General features: G+C 44.4%; 1 protein-coding gene across 1 annotated transcript in view; it reads right to left on the bottom strand.

Moving 5' to 3' along the window:
* Positions 1 to 10,188: 10,188 nt before the first annotated feature.
* ATP6V1B1 (ATPase, H+ transporting, lysosomal 56/58kDa, V1 subunit B1) overlaps positions 10,189 to 21,326 on the bottom strand; it is a 27,362-nt gene continuing 16,224 nt past the window's right edge. Inside the window, exons 3-14 of the mRNA XM_008577649.1 lie at positions 17,442 to 17,540; positions 17,212 to 17,305; positions 16,464 to 16,541; positions 15,409 to 15,548; positions 14,517 to 14,618; positions 13,820 to 13,917; positions 12,659 to 12,782; positions 12,254 to 12,404; positions 11,955 to 12,037; positions 11,005 to 11,109; positions 10,690 to 10,819; positions 10,189 to 10,605 (exon numbers count right to left, since the gene is read on the bottom strand). Of these exons, the coding sequence (XP_008575871.1) occupies positions 10,442 to 10,605; positions 10,690 to 10,819; positions 11,005 to 11,109; positions 11,955 to 12,037; positions 12,254 to 12,404; positions 12,659 to 12,782; positions 13,820 to 13,917; positions 14,517 to 14,618; positions 15,409 to 15,548; positions 16,464 to 16,541; positions 17,212 to 17,305; positions 17,442 to 17,540 (1,368 nt within the window). The 3' untranslated portion in view covers positions 10,189 to 10,441. The remainder of the gene's footprint in view (positions 10,606 to 10,689; positions 10,820 to 11,004; positions 11,110 to 11,954; positions 12,038 to 12,253; positions 12,405 to 12,658; positions 12,783 to 13,819; positions 13,918 to 14,516; positions 14,619 to 15,408; positions 15,549 to 16,463; positions 16,542 to 17,211; positions 17,306 to 17,441; positions 17,541 to 21,326) is intronic.

Raw genomic sequence — 21,326 nt, forward strand, 5'->3', positions numbered from 1 at the left:
TTATTGATCTGTAAAACCTATTGCATAGTGACCCTTTATATAATATTTGCTGTCAATATTTCCCTCTTTTTACAACATATAGTAGCCAAGCAATAATTTGTTGCTTGAATCAGTGTTGTCTTACTGAGCCATCCACATTCTTACCCCTTCTGAAGAGGCATGATCCTTAGCTTATCAAAGGGCTACTGAAGCTCCAGGGTCAACTCCAGGCTTACCTGACCACACCGCCCACTTCTTACCACCTTCTCCCCTCCGCACCCCAACATTCCAGGTGTTTCCCCTGGGAAAATTGGAGGAGGGAGGTAGGTTCCCCTAAGACCATAGTGACCTGCAGGAAGAGACAAAAATACAGATTTTCCACCCAGAAGCAAGCACATTTCTCCCTTTTCAGGGAAACTTCTGGGAGTGTACTTGTCCCCTAACCCAGTGGTCAGAAGGAGTAGCACGCCTGCCAAGCACCTTCAAAACTAGGAAATCATGCTGGCCATCTGCCCCAGATGCGGCCTTAGCAACTGGCTTCAAATTAAAATAAAGCGACCACACTTTGCAAGGAAAAAGCTTGAGGATTTTCTGGCAGTTAGGGGATTCTGTGGGCTACTGTTGCTCCTGGGGTTTTAGGATTATAATAATGACAACAGCACCCCATGTTCATGTTGGAGTTGGAGGGTACCTCTAAGGACCTCTTCAAGTTCACCCTCATTGTCTTCACCTTGGCATCTTATAGTTTCTGCACCTTTGTTTTGCACCACTGGCTGTACATTAGAACCACCTAGGGAAAAAAATAACAGTGCAGAGGACTTACATCTACAGGTTCAGATTGATTATTCCGGTTTGGAGCCTAGCCATTGGTATTTTGTAAAGTTCTCCAGGTGATTCTCATGTGTAGCCAGAGTTGAAACCATTTTGAGGTATTCCTGCCTTAGCCCTCCTTCTGAGCAGGCAAGAAGCTGCAGGTGATGCTGAGTGAGGTGGGGGCATATAAGAGCTGAGCAGAGTCCTTAGGAGGAGAGGATGCCTCACCTTAAAAACAACTTGGCCAGAGCCATGCAACTGGGCAGATAGTGCCTGGCAGAACAACAGAAGCTGTACCATGGCAGGGCAGACAGCAGAAAATGCCTAGAGGAAGACTTGATTTCTTCTTTGGAAGGGGATGGTAAGGGATGGCTCCAGGGCAACCAGTTCTATAGCCAGGAGGATGTAAAGGAGATGGAAGGCTGAGGGCAGGAGGCACATAGAGAGAAGCAGGGGCAGGACCTAGGAGTGTGCTGTCTCCACACTCCAGGCCCAATTCTTCTCCCTTTCTCTAAGCCTTCCCAAGGTCCTCTTGAAGATTAAGCTAATTTGATTGATTTTCAGTCACTTTCAACCAAAGCCTGACTAGTAAAAAGCTCCTGAGGTTAAATCCTCCATTGGGTAAAATAATTGAGACCAGTACGATGGTCCCTGAAAAGACCTGCTTGGGCTAGGACACTGGAACCCATCCCTGCGCTGTACACCCCAGGGAAATGACCAAGTAAATGTAACTAAGGAATTATGCTTGGAGTGCCAGGACTGATTTGTCTGAGTAGGGGCACGTCCTCAGATGGGCCTAGAACTGGGAAAGCTGACACTCGCTCTCACTGTGGACTGGCAATGTGCTTGCCCAAGATGGTAGAAGGATGGAATCTTGGCTACAAGCAGTTGGGACTCCTCTAGCGGTGGGTCTGTGTTCTGATTGTGGTGATAATGGGATAGGAAACAGGACTTACTTTTAGTTCTGACACTGGAGCATCCAGCTGTAGTTGAGGAGGAGGGTGCAGTTAGGAATAATGTTGTCTTGCTGGGGTTAGACACTGCCATCCAAGGGACAAAAGAAGCTTCAGAGACAGGTTCCAATAGGTGAGGGAGGGAATGTCTGCCTCTTGGGAACAGATTTGGAGGAAGGCAGGTGTCTGGGTGTTCACTACATTGTGGGTAGAGGTGGAGAGGTCTTGCTCAGGACAGGAACTTTACAGAGCAAGTCATACCTCTTAAATTGAGTTGTGTGCCCATTTCCCTATGTATTCTCCCCAGTACTCTAAGTGAATATGCCGAACCTGAGTGGGTCCTTTTTCTCAGCTTCAGAGCAATTACAAAGGATTAGCAGAGCCCTGCGTGGGCTGTGTCTTCTTCTCTCCACTGAATGTCTCACAGATTGGCAGTTACCATGAGGGTATCAGTTCCAGGAGGTTATTTAATCAGACTAGCATCTGAGTATCATGCTTAATTCAGATGATCCCAGAAGGGACTCAATGTAATTCTGATATCTCCTGGACCACTGAGATCTAGAATAAGCTTGTCTTGAATCCCTATGTCTATTTAAAATCTCTGGGAATTGTCCTAAGGGCATAGAGCAAATGAAGAAATATTTATTCAAGAAAATTTATTAAATCTCAGTAAGAACTGTGAGAGTTTGTGGCAGTTGAAATACAACCTACTTCTTCCCTTTCTCTCCCCATCTCAGAAAAATGACTGAAGCTCCAACCTGGGTAGGTGTGGCCAGGAAAACAGGGGCCCCTCTCCCCTCAGCTCCCAGTTAAGAGATACGATATCTCACTGGAGGAGCAGGCCACCAGCATTTCTTACCACCATCCACACTGTCCCCCTTTCTCCCCACTGTACCTCCAAATTGTAGAGGCTAAATTCCTGGTGAGTGCAGACAAGAGATTGGGGTCTCTTCCTCCACCCAGCTCCCACTAATAGGGCGGAGATTTGATCCCAGATATGGCAGTCTGAGAATACTGAGGCCATGATTGCTTGCTCCAGCTTTCTTGCTGAGGGGGTGGAGGTTCTATGATGGGAGAGGCAAACTGAGAGGACCAGAGGCTGCAGCCCCTGACTAGAATAATGCTCATAAATCAGTGTCACTGAGAGAAGAGGGCTCCTGTCCCTGACCTCAGCTCCACAGCAGGGACTCAGCAGGGACTCAGAAATTACGCCCAGTCAGTCCATAAGAACTGAGAGCTCCAAATCTCCCCAAAGAAACTGACTTTACTTGAAAAAGTGTGAGGACATTCAAGCTTAATGGTGTTCCAAAAACAGTGGGGAATTTTGTGGTAAATAATTAAAAACAATAAGCAAAACTGTAAGCCAGTTAGTTTACCAGAGAGAACCAAGGAAAGACAGCTTAGAAGAGCCTTGAAGGGTTAGAACAAACCTCAAAGACTTGCTTCAAAAACTACCTCTGCAAAGGGATCAGTTTTGTGGAGCAGTTTATGCCCCAGGGCATCATTGAAAATAGAGCAATAAACTGGCAATTAATGGAGGCTAAAAGCTGGGTAAAATACCAACGGAGACAGACAATTTAACAGAAAGACCAGGGAAAGAGACAGCCTGAGAGTCCTGCTTAAATCCCTTCCATACCAGAGTAAAGTGTGTGCATGCCAGAGCCTGCACCTCTAAGCAGTTATATCAGAGACTTCACATATAAGAGGGAAAAAATTTCACAAAAGAGACCACCCAAGCTGGCCAGTTAGCTCAGGTGATTAGAGAATGGCCTTGTAACACCAAGGACCAACATCGAGGGTTCAGTTCCCTGTACCAGTCAGCTGAAAAAAAAAAAAAGTGATTAGAGAATGGCCTTGTAACACCAAGGACCAACATCGAGGGTTCAGTTCCCTGTACCAGTCAGCTGAAAAAAAAGAGACCACCCAAGTCGCTAAACAAATAAACAAGAAAACAACAACAAAAACAAGCCCCAGAGAGAGGGGCATGGAAATCAGATTCCAGAGTTGCTACATAAAAAGTCCAGTTTTGACAAAAAATCATGAGATATGCAAAGAAACAGGAAAGTATGACCCATAAGCAGGAAAAAAAAAAAAAAAAGCAGGCAACAGAAACTGCCTGTGAAAGGACGCAGATATCAGATTATCAGATTTAACAGACCAAGACATCAAGGCAGCTATTATAATTATGTCCAAAGAACTAAAGGAAACCATGCTAAAAAGAAGTAAAATAAGATTTGTTGATAATGGCTCATCAAATAGAGAATATCAACAAAGAAAAATTATTTTAAAAAGCAACAAATGAAAATTCTGGAATTAAAAGTACAAAAGTGAAATGAAAAGTTCACTACAGAAGCTCAACAGTAGATTTGAACTTGCAGGAAAAAAAAGAATCAGTGAACTTGAAGATAGGCAATAGAGATTATGCAATTCAAAGAACAGAGAGAAAAAAGAATGAAGAAAAATAAACAGATCCTCAAAAAAGATATGGGAAATCATTAGGCACACCAACATACACATAATGGGTATACTGGAAGGAGAGGTTAAAAAAAATAAAGAGGAGCAGAATAAGTACTTGAAGTAGTAATGGGTGAAAACTTCCCAACTTTGATGAAAAAGATTACACATTTACAAAGCTCAACAAATCCAAGTAAGATAAACACAAATATACTAAGACCCAGGAACATCATGATGAAAGACAAAGAAGAAAATTAGAAAGGAGCAGGTGAAAAATAACTCATCACATACAAGAGGACCACAATAAGATTAACAGCCAACTTCTCATCAGAAACAGTAGAGACTAGAAGACAATGAAATATCATATCCAAAATGCTGAAACAAAGAAACTGTCAACCAAGACTTTTATATCCAGCAAAACTATCTTTCAAAAAAGAAGGCAAAATAAAGACATTGCCTGACAAACAAAAACTCAGAGAATTTGTTGCTAGCAGTAGTGCCTTAAAAGAATTACTAATGGAGGTTCTTCAGGCTAAAAGTAAGTGACCCCATACCATAATCTGAATCTTCATAAAACAAAAAGAAAACAAACAAACAAATACAGAGAGCATTGGTAAAGGTAATTATATAATTATAAAAGACAATATAAATGTATATACCTTCTTTCTTCTCTGAACTGATTTAAAAATAAATTACATAACATAACATGTATATAATATATTGTATGGCCCATAACACATAGGAATGTAATATATTTGACAATAACAACGCAGAAGAGGTTGGTGGGAGCAAAGCTGTATTAGAGTAAGGAAATAACACCAGGTGTAACTCGAGTCCATAGAAACAAATAAATAGAACCAGAAAAAGTAAATTAGAAGATTAATATAACAAACTCAATAAATATCTACTTACTCTCCTCAGCTTCCTTAAAGACATAAAATTACATAAAGCAATATTTATAATAACTATTCTAATACATTGTTTATATGTATGAGATATGTATATATATGAAATACATATAAGAGCCCAAAAAGGTGGAAGAGGGAAAAGAATATTATAAGAATGTTTCAGTATCTCACTGGAATTAAGTTAGTATAAATCTGAAATAGATTCTGATAAATTAAAATGAATATGGTAAGCTCTAGAGCAACCACTAAGAAAACAACTCAAAAAATAGAACAAGAAAACATTATTAAAGGAGTTAAAGTGTTACACTAGACTTAACACAAAAGAAAGCATTAAAGGAGGAACAGAAAATCAAAAATGGCATGACATGTACAGAAAATAAAAAGTAAAATGGCAACTATACATTCTACCATATCGGTAATGACATTCAATCAGACTGTATAAAAATAAATATAACTATATACTGTCTACAGGAGACACTTTAGATTCAAAGATACAAATAGGTTGAAAGTAAAAGGATGGAAAAGATATTTCATGCAAACAGCAACCATAAGAAAGCTGGTGTGGCTATACTGATATCAGACAAAATAGACTTTATCATGCCTCCCCTCCAAAAAGAAAAAAACCTGTTACTAGAGATACACAAGGACACTTTTAAATAACCGGGTAAATCTATTAAAAGGTATAGCAATTGTAAACATATATGCCTCTAACAACAGAGCCCCAGAATATAGGAAGCAGAAACTGACAGAATTAAAAGTAGAAATAGACAATTAAACAATAACAGTTGGAGTCATTAATACCCCACTTTCAATGATGGATAAAACAACTAGTCAGCAATAAAACAAGGAAATAGAAGTCTTGAACAACACTACAAACCAACTTGACCTAACAGACATCTAGAGTACACATTCTTGTCAAGTGCACATGAAACATTATACAGAATAGACATATGCCAGGCCATAAAACAAGACTCAATACAGTTAAAAGAACTGAAATCATATAAAGTATGTTCTCTGACCAAATTGGAATAAAATTATAAATCAATAATAAAGAAATTTAGGAAATTCACAAATATGTGTAAATTAAATAACACTCTCCTAAGTAACAAATGGGCCAAAGAGGAAATCATAGGGAAATCAGAAAATGATTTGAGATAAATAAAAATAATAGAGAAAATCAATAAAACCAAATATTGGTTTTTTAAAAAGATTCATAAAACTGGCAAATTTTTAAAAAATGGTTTAAGAGCACTTTATTATTATTCTTAAGGTTACTTTTAAGTACAAAAAAAAAAAAATGCTGTCAAACCTTTTTGTCTTCTTCCAGGAAAAGCAGTCTACACAGAATGGTATATTACAGATTTACAAACATGGAGAGAAGAGTCAGATAGGACTCAATTTACTAAAATCAGGAATGAAAGAGGGGACATTATTACATACCTTACAGAAATAAAAAGAATTAGAGGGAATATTATGAACAATTGCTTGTCAGCAATTTAGATAACTTACACGACATGGACAAATTCCTATAAGAACACAAACTACCAAAGTGGACTCAGGAAGAAACAGAAAATCTGAATAGACCTACGACATCTAAAGAAATTTAATTATTAGTAGTAGCAATAATAATTAAAATAAGAACTACCCACAAAGGAAAGTCCAGGCCCCGATGTTTGATGAATTCTACCATTCAAAGAACGAATACCAATTATACCACAAACTCTTCCAAAAAAAAAAACAGAAGGAATGAACAATTCTATGAGACTATTATTACCCTGATACTAAAATCAAAGACATCATAAGAAAAAAAAAATTGACAGACCAATGTCTCTTGTGAATGTAGATGCAAAAATCCTTAAAAAACACTAGTGCCAGGAGGGAGGTTTTGGTAATGGGCCACAATAATCAACCACATTGTATATTGATAAAACAAAATAAAATAAAATAAAGTTTAGTATACTTGTCTAATTCTACCAAAAAAAAAAAAACAAACTAGTGCCAAATTAAAACATAAAAAAGGACTGTACGCCATGACAAAGCGGGATTTATCCCAAGAATGCAAGTTAGTTTTAATATCTGAAAATCAATATAATATACCACATGAATAGAACAGAGGACAAAACCTGTGATCATCTCAATAGACACAAAAAGAGCATTGGACAAAATTCCAAATCTCTTTATGATAGAACACTTAACAAACTTGGAATAGAATGAACTTCCTCAACTTGTTAAAGGGAATCTATGAAGAACACACAGCTAACTTCATACTTAGTGATAAACAACTGAACGATTTCCCTTTAAGATCAGGACTAAGACAAGGATTTCCACTCTTGCCAACTCTTTTCAACGCTGTACTGGAGGTTCTAGCTGGGGAAATTAAGCAATAAATGAAATGAAAGCCATCTAGATTTGAAAGGAAGAAGTAAAACTATCTTTATAGATGATATGATCTTGTATATGGAAAATCCTAAGGAATCCATTAAAAACCTATTAGAATAATAAATGAGTCCAGCAAGAGTGCAGAATACAAGATCAATATACAAAAATCAATTGTATTTCTCTACACTAGAAATGAGCAATCAGAAAATGAAATTAAGAAAACAATTCCATTTACAATAGTATCAAAAAGAATAAAATACTTAGAGATAAATTTAACAAAAATACAAAAATTATTCTCTGAGAACTACAAAACTTAGTTGAAAGAAATTAAAGACCTAAATAAATAAATATTCTATGTTCATGGATCAGAAGACCTAATATTGTTAAGATGTCAATACTCCTCAAATTGATCTACAGATTTAATGTGATCCTTGTCATAATTCAAGCTGGCTTCTTTGCAGAAATTGACAGGCTGATCCTAAAATTCATATGGAAATTCAAGAAATCCAGTATATCCAAAACCATCTTGAGAAAGTGGGAGGACTCTCACTTCCTGATCAGAACTTGCTGCAAAACCATAGTAACTAAGAAAGTGTGGCACTGGCATAAAGATAGACATATAGATCGATGGAATAGATTTGGAGTACAGAAACAAACCCTCACATTAAAGGTCAATTTATTTTTGCTAAGACAATTTAATGGGGGAAAGAATAGTTTTTGCAACAAATGGGTCAACTGAATATCTGCTGTGAAAGAATGAAGTCGGACTCCTACCTCACATAAATAAAAAAATTAACTCAAAATGGATGATAGACCTAAATATAACAATTAAAACTATAAAACTCTGAGAAGAAAATACAAGCATAAATCATTATGACCTTGGATTAGGCAATGGGTTCTTAGATATGACACTAAAATAAACAAAAGAAAAAATACAGTAGACATTACAAAATTAAAAGCTTTTGTGTTTCAAAGGACAACATCCAGAAAGTGAAGACAACATACAGAAGGGGAGAAAATATTTGCAAATCAGTGGTAAAGGGCTTGTGTCTAGAATATATAAACAACTCTTACAACTCAATAATATAAACAACTCAATTTAAAAATGGGAAGGGATCTGAATAAATATTTCTTCAAAGAAAAATATACGAATGGCCAATAAGCACAAGAAAATGTCAACATCACAGTTATTAGGAAAATGAAAATCAAAACCATAATGAGATGCCACTAATATGCTTATAACCAAAAAGACAGATAATAAGGTTCTCAAGGATGTGGAGAAATTGGAGCCCTCATGCACTGCTGGGGGGAATGTCAAATGGTACAGCCGCTTTGGAAGGCAGTTTGGCAGTTTCTCAGAAGGTTAAACTGAGTTACGTCTGACCCAGCAGTTCTACTCGTAGGTACATACCCAAGAGAAATGAAAACGTATGTCCATGTAAAAACTTGTACAATAATGCTCATAGCAGCATTATTCATAATAGCCAAAAAGTGAAAACAACCCACATGTCCATAAACTAATGGATAAACGAAAGTGGTACAGCCACTCTGTGGAAAGTTGTTTGGCAATAAAAAGAGATGAAGTACTGATACATGCTACAAAATGAACTTGAAAATATTTTGCCAAGTATTAAAGCCAGTCACAAAAGAACATATATTGTACAATTCCATTTATATGAAGTGTCCACAATAGGCAAATCCATAGAGATGTAAAATAAATTAGTGGTTGCCTAAGGCTGGGAAAGGGATAGATGGGGCGTGGGAAGGGTTGAGGGGTGATGGCTGGGGGTGCAGGATTTGGGGGGGTAATAAAAATGTTCTAAAATTTATTATGGTCAGGGTTGCACAATTCTGTAAATGTACTAAAAACGGTTGAATTGTACAATTATAAATAGGTAAATTGTATGGTATGTGAATTATATCTCAAAAAAGCTGTTATTAAAAAACAGAACAAAACAAAAGAGACCCTTTATGTGGATACCCAAAGCTTTTGCAGCTTTCCTCCAAGATGGCTGCGAATTATCTTGAGGATGGGAATTTTATTCTCAGGGCCTCCTTTGGTGCCGTCTTTGGGGCGGCGGGAAGGTGGGGGAGGGCGGCTGGCTGGTGCAGGGATCCAAACCCTTGACCTCGGTGTTACCACACAGGGCTCTAAGCAACTGAGCTAACTCGCCAGCCCAGTGCCATCTTGATCCAAGAATCCACGCTTGGTTGAATTGACCTAGAAATGAAACTCATTTCTTTGCTGAAGTTCCATCCTCCCAATCCACTTCTCTTCCCACTCTGAGGAAGCATTCACGACTTCACTGCAGATGGGGTAGGGGAGACAGAGGAGGGGATGGCCTTACAGAACAGCAAGCAGCTTTCATCCTAGGAACATTAGGTATCCTGGCTGGGGGATGGTGTTCACCCATTCCTGAACTGGGGCCTTTCCTCAGCCTTCTGCACCCCCGTTCCTCAGGCTATCTCCCTAGTAACTCTCCACCCTTCCCGTCTGGAGCAAACCAAATTTCTGCCCAGCAGTTCTCAGGGTTAGAGTCAGACACAGCCTTCGTGGCCCTGGTTGTCCTTTCCATGGCCCCCAAGCTCACGTTCCACCCAAGAAACTTATCAAGATGTCTCTTGACAAAGGTAGATCTCCCTGAGAGCAATTCTGTCACCAGCCCTTAAGACACTAATGAAGCGTTTTTGTTTGTTTGTTTGGAAAGAGAATGGTTTAATGAATTCCATGTAGCCATCGCCCCAGCTTCAACAATCATTTTGTTGCCAGCACTGTTTCACCTGCGATACTTTCATCTCAGTTACTTCTTATTCGGGGGATAAACATACGGGTGTTCTCGTCCGAGCAGGGCATAGAACGCGGGCGTAACCCCCCTCGTTCCTCCAGGGAGCGGGATGCGGCGTGGGAGACCCCTGTCGCCGGCAGGGCGCCGCGGGCGGCCGGGGTCCCAGGGGCTAGAGCGCGGTGTCGGGCGCGGGGTCCTGCGGCGCCCCCTCGCGGGAGTAGAACTCGTCGGTCACGCTCTGCGGGATGCGCTTCAGCATCTCCTTGGGGAAGATGCGCAACAGCTTCCAGCCCAGGTCCAGCGACTCGAACACAGAGCGGTTCTCGTAGGGGCCTGGGGACAGAGCCTGGGGTTGGGAACGGGGCGGGCGGGAGGAAGGGGAAGAGGTTACTCCCTTGACGCCGCCACGCGCCTCACCCTGGTTGATGAAGTTCTTCTCGAACTTCTGCAGGAATTCCAGGTAGAGCAGGTCCTCGGAGCTGAGCGCCTCCTCCCCCACCACTGCCTTCATGGCTTGCACGTCCTTCCCGATGGCGTAGCAGGCATACTGGGGGAGGCGACAGAGGCGGCCGGGCTCACCGCGGGAGCCCAATGGCCCCCACCCCGGCTGTGCTGGGGAACTCCTTTTGGGGGAGGAATTTTGCCAGGAGAAAAGCCGGTTGTCCAGATGGGGCTAAAACCCATAGCTTCTGAAACTAGATCACCCACCAGCCCTGGGCCCTTCCTCCTTACCAGCTGGTTGGACACATCTCCGTGGTCCTTTCTCGTCATACCCTCCCCAATGGCAGACTTCATCAGCCGCGACAGGGAAGGGAGCACGTTGATGGGGGGGTAGATCTGGGGGGCAGAAGAAGGGAATGGCAGAAAGGAAAGTGGCTCAGCTTTCCTTTCCTTCCCACCCTGCTCGTCTCCCCTCCCCCATACTTCACATTCATCCTACAGAGAGGTCATCGGGTCATACCTCGCCTCCCTTTATCTCCCGTAAATTCTAGGGCTTGGGTATGCAGGTGTCTACATGTGTGGTCCTAGACAGGACAGTGCATGGGGAGATGACATGACATTAGTTGTGATGGCACGCTACTTCAAAACTTTTAATTACTTAGACAAAAAGCAGGTTGAAGCTTAATAGCTGCAAAGAAAGGCCCTGCTGAGCAAAGAGGAAGAAGTCATAGCCTTTAACCTACAATGGGACAGACACACTTTCTAACCCTTTGGCACATTATTCACAATCTACTTGTGTCAGTTACCCATTGTTTTCTGTTCTCCAAAGCAAATAACTGGAAAGGGAAGAGAATGGTATTTATTTAGCATCTACTATCTCCAGACAATTTCTATGTGTCAGCTTATTTTTTCCTTTTTTCTTACCATGAACTATCTTAAGCTATCTCTATCTATATGCCAGCTTATATTTATGCTCCAATAATCTGTGTGATAAATTTTATTATTCCCCTTTATAGACAAGGAAAGCTAAGACCAGAGAGATGAAATTATTTTCTCAAGATGTCACAACCAGGTAAGCTGGATTCTACTCAGGCCTGTCTTCTGTCTGTGAATCACACAGTCTTCCCGTGGTTGTCTCCTGTTTGGGGTTAGCCTTGCCTGGGCCCTCCTAATTCATGCACACGGGGTGGTGTCAGTGTCTTTGTGGGCAGAGCAGGATGTGGATAGGGAGGGAACCATACCTGTCTGTTATGAAGCTGTCTGTCCACGTAGATCTGTCCTTCTGTGATGAAGCCCGTCAGGTCTGGGATGGGGTGGGTGATATCTACAAGAAAATGCACTGACCTCAGTGTGGATGGGGCCCAGGTCTCCGCCTACTCAGGGCCATGTGGGTTCCGGGGGTTGAGGGTGGGGGGTGGGGTGAAGGAAAGGACAGTGTCCACCCTGATGGAGGAACAGAGCAACCGCATATCTGTGTAAAGTGTCTGCGGGGAAGGGAGGGCAGGAGAGCCCTGGAGGGTAGTGGCAGTGAGGAGGCTACCATCGTTGGGCATGGTGAGGATGGGAATCTGTGTGATGGATCCGCCCCGGCCTTCCACACGGCCCGCCCTCTCGTAGATGGTGGCCAAGTCTGTGTACATGTATCCAGGGAAGCCTCGGCGCCCGGGCACTTCCTCTCTGGCAGCTGACACCTACAATATCCATGGGCATTGGGGTAAGAAAGGGGACGAGAGGCTGGACAAAGGAGGGGGGGGGGAGGTTCAGTGACTCTTAGAAATGGAGGGGGGCAGGAGTGGAATGGCTAGGCTGCGACTGCATCCTGGAGCTCATGTGAGTGGAGCAGGCCTGGGTGGCGAGCTCCCCTCTCTTTTTGGGGTGAGCCCCTGGGGTGTCATGCCTAGGGAGGGACAGGGATGAACCTGACCCCCCTGGCCAGCCAGCTCACCTCCCGCAAGGCCTCTGCGTAGGAGCTCATGTCAGTCAGTATGACCAGCACGTGCTTCTCACACTGGTAGGCAAGGAATTCAGCAGTGGTCAGTGCCAGGCGTGGGGTGATGATCCGCTCGATCCTGGAGGCACAGCAGTGTTTAGAGAGCCCGGAAGCCCAGACCTGTGCTCCACATGGCCCAGGGCTGAGTGCAAGGTGAACTGGAAAGTTGGTATTGTGCATAGCAGCAGAAGTGGTGGTAAGATGAGCCCCTGCCCCCAGGGCCATGGCTCAGGGAGTGGGCACTCTCCAGCCGAGTCTGACACCCCCCTCACCTGCCATCCAAGGTAGGAAAAGGGACAGAGGCTGAGGCCAGGAAGGGAGCTGGGTGGGAGAGGGTCAGGCAGGGCCAGGAGTGTCTGATGAGGATGAGAGCAGCTTTGTTCCATGTGGGTGGGACGGGGACACAGGCATCTGTTCTAGCTCCCTGTTACCCCAAACACCCCCTGCTTGGGTCAGCTGGAGCACTCTCTGGGTCCTCAGGATTGTTTTGTTACTTGCTGTCCCCCTCACTGCTCCTCAGTACCTTCACGTGCACAGTCCATACACTTGCCTGCCCTTCCCACTTTGAACATTCCCGAATGCCTTTCTTCTGGCCCCAGGCACTCTGGGCTCTGGACCTGTGGGTTTTATCTTTGGTGATGTCATCACGGCCGCCAGAATTCTGTGACTTAGTTTTTGGAGTACCCTTGATACCCAGAATGGTTTATTAAAATTTTTTTCATCCACCTGTCAACCAGATTTAAATTCCCATTTTCTAAATGTTTAAAATAGCAGTTTTTCTAAATGAATAGTTTAGGGAAATTATCTCTCTTATGGTGACTTGGAAGCAGCACAAGGTTGAGGGTCCCTAACAGAGCAGCGGCTGACGCAGGTTGTGGGAAGAGCAGAGGGGCTGTGGGTGGCAGGCGAGGTTGCGGTCTGGCTCCCTGTCTCTCTGTGGGCTACCCCTAGCCCTTCGCAGCCCTTAGTTTCCCCATATGCACAACAACGGGTTGTTTTCCCAGCTCTTGCCCATGGCACTGGTTCTGGCATGCCCCTGAGCCCTGGTACTCTGGGCCTTGGAAGGGAACAGGGCCTGCCCCCTTGGGGCAGTCTGGGCATCAGAGGAGGGCTCACGTGGGGTCATTGGCCAAGTTCAGGAAGAGGCAGACATTCCCCATGGTTCCGTTCTGCTCGAAGTCGGACTTGAAGAACCTGGCTGTCTCCATGTTCACCTGGATGCACAGCAGGGAGGGCTGGAGGCTGGGCCCTGTGGCCTGAGGGCAGGGCTGCCCCTCCAGATCTCCTTAGGAAAGGCTGTGGGCTGATTGCTAAGTCATGGGAGGTGAAGGTACCACGGTCACAGGGGTGACCTGGGGCTTGAGAGGGCAGGGGCTGGGTGGGGCCTCATCAGACTTCTTCAGGCCGAGCTCTGCTTAGTGCCATCCCACCCCTCTGTTGGCCAAATGCTGCCCTGCCCAACTCCCCGTCCTCCTCTTGGGCCCTCTGACGGCCCCCTGGAATCCTCTTCCTGAAGCTTGTCTTGTCTCCCCAAGTTCACTGGCTTCTCCTTCCTCCGGGCCATCCCGGGCCTATCTTATAGCTGCTGTGGCCTTTGGGACACCTTAAGGGACACACTGCCCTGGTCATTGAGCCCATCCTCACCCCCTCAGTCATGCTCTTGCCTCTCCCACCAGACAGGCACAGACTCTGACAGCTTCTCAAGGAGAATGCTTGTGCCTCTCCCATCAGATCAGTCTGTTCCAAGGCCAAGGGAGACAGGACTGCCCACCCACAGCTTCCAGAACTTGCCAATCTGCCCAGCCCCCCTTACCCCCATGGCCGCAAAGACGATGGCAAAGTTGTCATCATGATAATCCAGCACAGCCTTTGACTTCTTCACCAGCCCAGCCTGGCGGCAGATCTGGGCAGCAATCTGTGGTGGAGCGGGTTGGGAGAGAGGAAGTCAGAATGGAGCCCAGCGCCCGCACGCCGAGCACCACTGAGGATGATGGACCGAGCAATTGCCAGTCCACCCTCCCGCCAAGGCCTTTGATGGGGGGCGTCCAAGGCCAGAGAAGTGGAGGAGCTGCTCCAGGTCCTACAGTCTTTCTCCATAGTGGGGGGAGGCGCCCTGTTCTGTGGCTACTCAGGGGCTAAGGGTGCCTGTAATGGGATCAGGGCAGAGTAACAGTCCCAAAGAGCAGCAGCCTCAGTATGGGTTTGGGCAGTCAGGCCTTGCAGAATTCCCTGCACCTCCCCACAGCCTGCAGTTATTTGGGCACAGCGTTGCCCTGGGCCTGCAGTGTGTGGGGCTACCAGACACCATGTCCAGAACCAGGATGTGGTGTTTGTGTGTCGGGGGACTGGGGACACTTATGCCCTCTGATCACTCAGACCACTTTGAGGGTGAGCTGGGGCACAGCCAAGAGTGGTCAGGGAGGAGGTCTGGAAACCTTGTCACACCAGCTGCCCCAAGGGGAACCAGGCTGTTCACTCCTGGTGGCGGGGTGGACCAGTGGGTAGAGGCTGCCAGTGAGTGCCCACCCAGCCGGGCAGAGGATTGGACATGGGGGGAAATCTTGTGCCGGTCTGAGTCCCTGAGCTGCCAGGAGACAACTGCCAGACTTGACACTCAGCACAGGAGCCCTCCTTGCTGGCTGGCAGCCCCGGCCTCTGCTCTGTCCCTTCCCCTTGGTCATGCCTGCAGGTCCCATGAGCTTCACCTCATTGTGGGGGAGCCCAGCAGCTGAGAAGATGGGGATCTTCTGACCACGGGCAATGCTGTTCATGACGTCGATGGGAGAGATGCCAGTCTGAATCATCTCCTCGGGGTAGATGCGGTCATGGGGGTTGATGGGCTGGCCTGGGAGGGGGTGACCAGAAGTCGTGCTCAGGGCTTCAAGTCCTTCCCTGCCCTCCCATCCCTGCCCCAGACTCCAGAGCAGCAGTGTTCAACAGAGCCTTCTGTGATGATGGAGATGTGCTCTGACTGTGCTGCCCCACGTAGCCCTAGCCACAGGTGGCTACTGAGCACCTGAAACGTGGTTTTGAAATAAAATTGTCTTTCATTTGAATTAGTTTAAATTTAAATAGCCACAGGCGCACTGCTACCTTGTCAGCACTGCCCTAGTGCTTTGGAAGTGGCAGGCAGGCAGGAAATCAGACTGAGGCCCCCTCGGGCTGAGGCCAAACCCTCCTCACCATCTATGGTTACTTGTGTGGGGTTTGGAGGAGCGTGACTCGGGGATCTCCTGTCTGAGCAGATGTGTGTTCTATGCCTTGCCACTGACTTTCTGTGTGGCCTTGGACAAATCATAGGCATCTGTGGGCCTCCATGAGTTAGGGTCAGAGGACTCAGGAAGGCCTCCCACTTGAATGAGTGAGAGCCTAGGAGGGGCTATGTCTGCCTCTGCAAACCACCAAGCCCAGCTCTCAGGATTGGGGACAGGGAATTGAAGGCAGGAGAGTGATGGCCCTGGGGCACCCGTGGAACACTGTACAATGATGATGGCATTTTACAGGGGCTGGATGTGGATTGCTGATGGCAGTGTTTGGGTTTGGTGGCAGATCTGGTGACAGAGAGGCCTTTGCTACTCTGACATCACGCCTGATCTGCCTGTTAGTCTGACCGGCCCTGGAGGCGAGCCCTGGGCAGTCATCCCTGGCTTGTGACTGGGCAGAACTTCCAAGGACAGGGTGGCAGAGGTGATGATGGGATGGGGGGGAGGGGGGTTGGAGGCTAGGTCCTGAAAGCCACCCAGAGCCTCCAGTCACTCACCATTGATATCCAGAAAGTCCTCTGCCATCACCACTGGCCCCTTGTCAATGGGCTTGCCAGAGCCATTGAAAACCCGACCTGAGTGTGAGCAAGGAGTGTTGGAGGATGCTCAGGGCCAGCCCTGTGTTTCCTACTGCAGTCACCCTCCACACCACCACCAGCTCCCACCAACCACATCCCCATTGCCCCCTATCCCCCTCAGCTCTCAGTTATTCCAGACAGCTGGTTACACCACCAGCTCCCACCAACCACATCCCCATTGCCCCCTATCCCCCTCAGCTCTCAGTTATTCAAGACAGTTGGCTAAGTGATGGTCCCCTTGGGAATTTTCTTTCCTCTCCTGGAAACCTTTACAGGCAAGGCCTTGGCCCAGGACAGTGACTGTAGGTGGGGGGAACTCAGGGCTGGAAAGAGGGGAGGGCCAGGCCAGGTATGGCAGGTCTTAGGAGAGAATTAGGGGACATGCAGGGCTTAGAAGCTCCTTTCAGCCTGACCCCACATAGGTGGCTACCTACTGTGCCTCTAGTTTATTGAACCTGCCTTCTTCATTATTGAACACTTGCTGTGTGTCAGGTCCTGAGCTGGGGTTGAGGATCAAAGAGAGACGACACACCCCTGACCTCAAAGAGCTTATAGGAGACAGATGTGTGAACACGCAGTGGCAATGCAGCATGCTAAAGGCTTGGTCAGAGACGCTGGTGGGACGGCAGAGGAGTGACCCCCACTCCTGCCCACCCCTGCCCCTCACCCAGCATGTCCTCTGACACTGGAGTCCGTAGGATGTCCCCTGTGAATTCGCAGGTGGTCTTCTGGGCATCAATCCCAGAGGTCCCTTCAAACACCTTTGGGGATAAGAGGTAGTTGTTCTAATAAGGGGCTTGCTGGACAGAATGGGGCTTCCCACTTGAGGCATTCTTTGTGCCCAGCTCTGGGCAAGGTGCTCGCAGGGAAATGTTTGGGTTCTTTCACACCACTTACCTGAACAATTGCCTTGGTCCCAGCCACCTCAAGCACTTGTCCGCTCCTCTGAGTCCCATCGGGGAGGGTGAAGTTGACAATCTCAGCATATTGGGCGAACTGGCAAGAGGGGAGAGCAACCCAGAGTGACAGTAAGACCAGAGGCAAAGTCCCTGTCTCCTCCCCCATCCCTCCTTGATCCAGTTGCAAGCTGCTACCTGCCCTCTTGTGCCCAGACACATGTGGAAATGAACTTGAGGGGCTGAGAAGTGGAAATTTGAATTCTGTTCGGGAGGCAGTATACCTGGATGGTTAGGAGCACCCACTTGAGAGTTAGAATTGCAGCTCTGATGCTTAGCAGCTGTGTGACCTTAATGCCTTAAGTAACTCATTAAGTACTTAAGTCATTAAGTAATGAGCCTTAGTTTTCTCATCTTTAATATGGGGATAATAATAATAACAACAATAATAATACCTACTTTACAGTGCTGCTGTGGGCAGGAGATGAGATAATATATGTAAATCATTAGCATGGTGCCTGGCACCTTGTAAAAGCTCAATAAAATGGGGTAGCTACTGTGGCTGTCTAGGTCTCTTAGAAGGCACTGCTGTTTCTGCCCCTGCAGACTAGTGGTAAACACACTGCCAAAGTGCTTCTCTCTGCTGAGGCAACAGAAGAAAGACTCTGCTCCCAGACATCCCTATGTACCAGTGGCAGTCTTTTACTTGCCATGAGGCTGGGATTGAATCATCTGTAGTCTTCCCAGGACTCAGAAATGTAAAAAATCAGGCTAATATCCACACTATATAAAAAAAACTCTTACGACCCAACAATCAAAAAGATTTAATCAAAGCATTTGAAAAAACATTTCTCCAAAGAAGATGCACAAATAGCCAATAAGCACATGATAAGATGTTCAGCATCATTAATCACTAGGGAAATGAAAATCAAAACCACAATGAGATACCACCTTACATCCATTAGGATGCCTGTAATCAAAAAGACAGATAGTAAGTGTTGTTGAGGCTGTGGAGAAGTTGGAGACCTCCTACACTGCGGGGGGAAATGTAAGATGGTGCAGCAGCTTTGGAAAGCAGTCTGGCAGTTCCTCAAAGGGTTAAACAGAGAGTTACTATCTGACCCCCAGCAATTTCACTCCTAGGTATGTACCTGAGAAATGAAAACATATGTCCACATAAAAACCTGCACATGAATGTTCATAGAAGGATTATTCATAATACTGAAAAAGTGGAAACAACCTAAATGTCCATCAACTGATGAAGGGATAAATAAAACATGGGATAGTCATACAATAGGTTATTACTCAGCCTTAAAAAAGAAGGAATGGAGTACTAATAATACATGCTGTAACATGGATGAACCTTGAAAACATGCTAAGTGAAAAAAGCCAGGCATGACATACCACATATTATGTGATTCCATTGATTAAAAATGTCCAGAATAGGTAAATCCACAGAGACAGAAAGTAGATTAGTGGTTGCCAGGGGATGGGGGGAGGGAGGATAGGGTTGATGACTAATGGGTGTGGGGTTTCTTTTTGACATGCGAAAATGTTCTGGAATTAGGTAGTGGTGATGGTTGCACAACTCTGTGAATACACTAAATACTGCTGAATTCACTTTATCTTACTTGTTTACAGCTGGCTGGTACAGGGATCAAAGTCTGGACTTTGGTGTTATCAGCACCACACTCTAATCAGCTGAGCTAACTGGCCAGCCTGAATCCACTTTAAAAGAGTGAAGTTTATGGTATGTGAGTAATAACTCAATTTAAAAGAAAAAACCATCAGACTGTCCCTGGACCACAGGCGGAGAGTGGGCAGGTAGAGCTTTGCCCCGGGGAATTTGTGAACTCCTCTGTCAGTTCACGCTCCAGGAACCACAGAGTCCTACATCTAGAGGAGGCTGCAAAGCTTGGCCAGGGAAGTTGGACTGGAAGAGCACACCCTCCCACTGACAGTGGCCTCAGCTCTCATCAGCACCAAGAGAGCAAAATCCTTCAAGTATCTGCACCTTCTTCCCAGAGAAGGTCCTGGAGTGAACACACAATATCCCCCAGGATCCTCCACCTCACTCTCCAGATGGTTGATTTACTTTAGGGGGTAAACCATAATCCTAATCCAGCAAAAATCAATGGTGAAAAAACAACTCTCATCCCCAAATCCCTAATATTCTTCAAAACTAAAATACTCCTCTAAATTACCCTTGAACATTAGAGGCAATCAAAACTAAAATGACAGATTATCTAGAAGAGAATAAAAAGGACATCGCTTCATGCCATGACCTATAGAATACATAAATTTGTTCCATGTTCTCTGAGTTACAAATTAAGTTAGAAATTGATAACAAAAAAATAGTTAGAAAAACCTTATACATTTGGAAATAAAAGCATTCTAAGTATAGAAGAACTTATAATCAGAATTAGAAAACATTTAGGACTAAACAATAATGAAAAATATGATACATTTATTTTTTATTTATTTATTTATTTATTTAAATCAGAATTAGAAAACATTTAGGACTAAACAATAATGAAAAATATGATACATTTATTTTTTTTTAATTTTTATTTATTTATTTATTTATTTTTGTCTTTTATCTTTTTCCGTGTCCAGCAATGGATCGCAACCCTCAGTGTTGCCCCCGTACCGGACCGGGGACCGGCAACGGGATTGCAATCCTCGGTGCTGCACCCGCGCCTCGCTCAGCCAGTGAGCGGGAACCGGTCTGTATGTGGGATCCGAACCCTCGGGCGGGAGCGCCTCCGCGCTTCCCAAGCGGCGCACTTATCCAGTGTGCCACCGGGCCGGCCCAAAATATGATACATTTAAAGCTTTAAATGTTTGTATTAGAAAAGAAAAAAGGTTGAAGAAGGTTAAAAGTATGCAACATGAGAAATCAGAAAAAAGAATAGCATTAAAGTCCCGAAGAAAGAAGAAATAGTAAAAGATCAGAAATTGTTAAAACAGAAAGCAAATATATAACAGAAAAGGTAAACAAAGCTAGATTGGTTCTGAAAATAAGACTGATGAATCTCTGGCAACACTGTTCAAGAGAAAAGAAAGGCATGGATAAATAATTGCTAAAAGTCACAACTAGATATACTGATAATATTAAAAACATCATAAACAACTTTATGCAACATATATGAGAACTTAATGAAATTAGTAAAGTCCTAAAAGAACATAACTTAAACCAAAACCAATTAAAAATAAAATAGAAAGCCAGAATAATTCTATGATATTTAAGGTATTGAGTAAATAGTTTGAAGTCTTCCCACGAAGAAAACACCAGTTCCAGATAGTTTTACCAGTGAGTTCTAACAATCAAGAAACAAATAATTTGAAACTTAAACTCTTCAAAAGCCTGGAAGAAAAAGTGTTATATTTAATTCATCTTATAAGGCAAGCATAACCTTGATAACAAAATAAAATAGATATGGGAAAATTCTAGACAATCTCACCCATGAACATGGATGCAAAAATCCTGAACAAAATATTAGCAAATGAAACCCATCCGTGTATAAAAAAGATCAACTTACAAACCAAAATAATAAAAGAAAAAAATTTAAAAACAAAAAATGAAGATAAATGAACACACAAATAGAAAATATAAAAGACCAAGTTGCAAGTATTCCAGGAATGCAAGGTTAGTCTAATGTTAGAAAATCTATTAATGCAATTCACCTTATTAATGGGTTAAAGGATAAAAAAAACTATGATCGTTTCAAAAATTTTTGGAAAAGGTTAAAAAAAAACTATGTACAATTAAAAACAAAAACCAAAACTACTCTTTTTTTTTTTTTTTTTTCGTGTCTGGCAACTGACTGCAACCCTCAGTGTCACGCCCGTACTGGACCGGGACCGGCAACGGGATCGCAACCCT

The sequence above is a fragment of the Galeopterus variegatus genome, unplaced genomic scaffold (assembly GCF_000696425.1).
Source record: "Galeopterus variegatus unplaced genomic scaffold, G_variegatus-3.0.2 Scaffold1558, whole genome shotgun sequence".
Taxonomy (NCBI): domain Eukaryota; kingdom Metazoa; phylum Chordata; class Mammalia; order Dermoptera; family Cynocephalidae; genus Galeopterus; species Galeopterus variegatus.